Source organism: Otolemur garnettii, unplaced genomic scaffold (genome assembly GCF_000181295.1).
Source record: "Otolemur garnettii isolate 467f Iridium unplaced genomic scaffold, OtoGar3 scaffold00279, whole genome shotgun sequence".
Classification (NCBI taxonomy): Eukaryota; Metazoa; Chordata; class Mammalia; order Primates; family Galagidae; genus Otolemur; species Otolemur garnettii.
Window position 1 is genome coordinate 830,090 of NW_003852674.1, and position 4,996 is coordinate 835,085.

A 4,996-nucleotide genomic window follows, 5' to 3' on the forward strand; every position below is an offset into this window, starting at 1 on the left:
AAATTCAATTGTTTTATATTCAGAGACTAAAAGCCTATTGTGCACATAGTGAGTATTTCAGGGACATTTTTGATATGACAGATAAGGCTATTCCTGTAGATAATGCCCTATATATGCACCCCGAAGGATTCAGGAAACAAATGAAATACTGCGCCATCCAGCATTCCCATATGAATGTAAAAAAAATAAAATGCCAGTCTGGCTTCTCTATGTGGCAGTTCTAAGGTATCTCATGTGCAATTGTGTCCCCTCTACATGTAACTTCTTTCCTCAGAAAAAGGAGTCAGTGAGAGCCCAGGAGTTCTTCTTATGACAGGGAATATTGGACCAAATCTGGGACTAGTGCTGTAATTATTAATTCTAACTCTGTGGCCTTCAGGCTCTTTTCTGAACAACTTCTTCATGATCTCATGAGAATGATGGCTGGTTATTTGATCCTGATGCTACTGTTTATGGTCCAGACTGTGATAGGGGTTATGGGGAACACCCTTCTTCTCATAACTTATGCCTTCCAAGCCTGCACCAGCCTGACACCAAGACCCACACACCTAATCCTCACCAACCTAGCTGTGGCCAACCTCTTGGTTCTTCTCTTCAAATGGATACCTCAAATGATACTTATCTGGGGAGTGACAAACATCCTGGGAAATATTGCATGTAAACTTGTCTATTATATCCACAGAATAGCCCGGGGCCTTTCCCTCTGCACTACTTGCCACCTGAGCAGTTTTCAGGCCATCACCATCAGCCCTAGAACTGAGGGGTGGATGAAGCTCAAAGATACAGGTTTGAAGAACACTGGCTTCTCCTGTTTTCTTTGCTGGATCTCCAACCTTGGGACAAATATCATTGTTTCTATAAAGGTTCATGCCTTTCAGCATATCCACAATTTTACTAAGACACAGAATTATGTTTTCTGCTCTTCTAAAAGTTCAGACTTATCTTCTACTGTAATCTACACAATTCTAATGACTTTCCCAGATGTTGTGTTCATGGGACTCATGGCTGGGGCCAGTGTCTACATGGTCCTCCTCCTACACAGACACCACCAGAGAGTGAGGCATATTCACACCTTCAGCACTTCCCACAGGCTCTCCCCTGAGGCAAAAGCCACTCAGACCATCTTGCTTCTGGCAACCACCTTCATTTTGTTTTACTTCATAAATTCTATCCTTACACTGTATAATACTGTTTTTTTCACATCTCTTCCCTGGCTACAGCATACCACCAACTTTCTGGCTGCTTGTTATCCCACCCTCAGCCCCCTGATACTGATACTTCGAGATCCTCAAGCACAAAATTTTTGTTCTTTGATGGGAAAAGTAAAGTTCCAAACTGCTAGTGGTCCCATTCACTATTTTATTTCTTTTCATCTATGAATTTGGTTATTCACTCATTTAAGTAGCTATGTATGCATGTCTAGAACATGACTGACTTATAGGCAAGTCACTAATGATAAAGATATTTGGAAGACCCTGACTTAAGCACATAGAAGCATTCAGTTTCATCTAGAAATCAGACCTACAACCAGATGAACATAAACTCTGTGTTAGCAACATTCCAATGATTTCCGATTGCATTGTTCTTTTAAAATATTTGATGACAGCATGGAGGTGAGGTTCATTAGAAATAATTTGAGGGCATGTCAGGATTTTAATCATTCTTCAGAGCAAATTGGATGCAATATTTTGCATTAATAAACAGTAATAACTTTGAGTAACAATTCCAACTGTATATGAACAACCCACAGAAAGCTACTTAATCAATAGAAAACTTAGGGTTTTTACTTGTAAGATTAATAAATTTTGTCCTCAAGAGTTGTAAGATGGTCAGATTTTATAGTGGAATAACAGAGAAGTTATTAACTCATAGTTTTTCAGTAAGGTCAAAAATCAATACTGTCTCTGTCTGCTTTCTTCCTTAGACTAGCTCACCCTCTAGTCCTAGAGTTTTCTATTCAGAAACCATTGAGGATCCTAGCAAACCAAAGGAAATAGTAGTTTCCTTTCCAATTGCTAGATTTCCTAAGTAGATCTACCTTTTAGAATTTGTTCTGAAATGCTCCTGGAATATATTCTGAAATGCATAATGGATTATGATCATCAGGCCTCAGGATCAGAATCACCTATAATAATATCTGTTTTCAAACTTGCTGGAAAAAAAAGCATACACATGCTCAATACCTTGTAAATTTGCCTGAAATTATTTTTTTCCCCTTAAAATCAACAACTGTAGACATTCTTTCTTTGAGATATCACATCACCTCTATGGTTTTTCCCTCTCTTTCCCTACTCTATTTCCCTTTTTTATTCCTTCTCTTCTCCCTTTCTAAGTTAAAATAAAATTTATAACCTGTTCTTGGTCTAAAAAAATTATTTTTTTCTCCCTCATAGAGCATCAGCTGAGCTTTCTACCCTCACAAGATACTTGTGCAAAAATAAATGCAGTCATGAGGTGGGACTTCCAGAACAGTGAAAGCTTTGGTAAATTCAGTCTTCCACAAAATCAATATGAATATTGTCATAATCAGCCTTTGTGATAACTCCAGAAGTGAACCAATATCTTACAATTTTCTGACCAACATTTATTCAAGAAAAAAATTGCCAACCTCAGTAAATACAGTAGGGTTTATGAAGTTTTAACTCAGCCTATGCCCATTCTTCTCTCCCCAGGTCTGTATCCACTTTAAACAATATGTTTCACACATTGTTCTTAACAACTACACACCTACAGGAGAGAAAAACACAATTGTATTTAAATGGGATGGTAGGTAGAGGCAAATGGGAAAGGGGAAGAGGAAGGATGATTGGTAAGCTCACACTTAGGGTGCACAATGTAGTGTATACAGCATATTACCTGGGTGAAGGGCTGAACTACAACTTGAACTTTACTTAAGAAATGCAAACAGTGTAACCTCATCATTTGTACTTTCATATTAATCTGAAATTAACAACACATAGCAGCTTAAAAAAATGCTATTCATAAAATACATCAACCTTTCAACCACAAGCCTTGAACCAGATAGGGCATAGAAGCTTGGAAATCCTGAAAACTCCCTATTCTCCAAAGAGTGTTATTCTATAGCTTGTCTTATAGCTCCATGATTAACATCCACCTTTTTTTTTTGAGACAAAGTCTCACTGTGTCACCCTTGGTAGAGGCCATGGTTTCATAGCTCACAGCCAGTTCCAACTCTTCAGCTTAAGTGATTCCCTTGCCTCAGCCTCCCAAGTAGCTAGGATTACAGGTACCTGCCACAATGCCTGGCTATTTATTGTTGCAGTCAACATGGTTTTTTAGTTGGTTCAGGCCGGGTTCAAACCCGCCACCCTTGATGTATGTGGCTGGTGCCATAACCACTGTGCTATAGGCCGCTGAGCCAACACCCATTCTTTATCATGACTCTTCCTTTAAGGTGACTCTGAAGGAAGACTGAGGGCAGTAGTCATAAAAAGTTAACTTCAGTTGTTCAGTGGTGCTACAGCCTAAGGTCATAGTACATGTGGATCAAAGAAGAGTTATGACACAATTTTTAAATGGACATCCTAAGAAGAAAATTTTAATATGGGGTCTCTAAATACTGTGACATATTTAAATGTATGGAGGGCCACATGCATAGACAAAGCCATGTCTTTACCCATGAATGGGCTGACCTTAAAGCCCTGCAGAAGGCAGAGAAGGCTAAGGGAAACTTGCAAACTGTTTGAGCATGAAAGTAGTTCCCTAACACACACACACGCACACACACACAGTGCCCCCAGTAAAGGGTGGAAGACTTAGTGGCTCAAAGTCATTAAGGAAATCTGAGATCAATCATTAGCTAATGAAGCAGTTTTATGACAACACACTACAGAAAATACAGACTTTATAGCCATTATGGCAGAATGCCACTAAGCACCCTATAAAAACAGCAAGCACATTATACTCTAGGGGAAGGGGGAATCTGAATTCCAATTTATGTTATGTTATGTAAAATGTCGGGACTTAACAAAAATTTGCGACACACAAAGAATAAAGAAAAATTGCCTATATTTGCAAAAAAAGTGGTGCCAATAGACACTGTCCCTGGGGGGCTCATGTGTCAGATTTAATTTTAACACATAAAGGGTCTGAGGCCCATAGCCCAGTGGTTAGGGCACATACATCAGGGCTGGTGGGTTGAAACCCAGACTGGGCCAGCAAGAACAACAATGACAACCACAACAATAACAAAAAATAGTTGGGTGTTATGGTGGCAGCCTGTAGGCCCAGCAATTTGAGAGGCTGAGGCAAGAGAATCACTTAAGCCCAAGAGATTGAGGTTGCTGTGGGCTGTGATGTCATGGCACTCTACTAAGGGCAACATAATGATACTCTGTGTCAAAAATAAATACATAAAGAATTTAAATCAGCTATTATAAACATGTTCAAGGAACTGAACTAATGTAGAGAAGGATAAAAAAAAGAATGATAATGAAGCCTTATAAAATATTAAGTGAAAACAAAAAGATTAAGGCTCAAGAGCAGATCTGATCTGCAAGAGAGAGAAAAAGTAGACATGAGAATAAGGCAGTAGGGATTATTTAATTTGAAAAAGTGAAACAGAAAGAAAGCAAAAAGCCACAACCTTGCTGCTGTGAGTACTATGGCCTTGTAGTATTGCCTAAAAAATAGAGACATAGACATCTGCAACCGAATAGAAAACCATGAAATGAAACTCCATCTTCTAGCCACCTAGTCTTTGATCAATCAAACAAAACATACACTGGGGAAAGGATTCCCTATTCAACAAATGGTGCTGAAAGAACTGGATAAGCGCATGTAAAACACTACAACTGAACTCTCACTTTTATCCACTCACAAAAATTGATTCCAGATGGATAAAAGACTTAACTCTAAGGCATAAAACAATAAAAATCCTAGAAGGAACTGTGGGAAAACACCTGAAATTATCAGAATGGGGAAAGACTTTTTGAAAAACATTTCAGTGGCAATTCTAACAACAAGAAAAGTAAAG

At 38.7% G+C, this 4,996-nt stretch overlaps 1 protein-coding gene across 1 annotated transcript; it reads left to right on the forward strand.

Annotated features, from left to right (window-relative positions):
* The first annotated feature begins 410 nt into the window (after positions 1-410).
* Positions 411-1,379, forward strand: LOC111722570 (vomeronasal type-1 receptor 4-like). The gene has a single exon (XM_023508827.1). The coding sequence runs from the start codon at positions 411-413 to the stop codon at positions 1,377-1,379; it is 969 nt and encodes a 322-aa protein (XP_023364595.1).
* Positions 1,380-4,996: the final 3,617 nt, after the last annotated feature.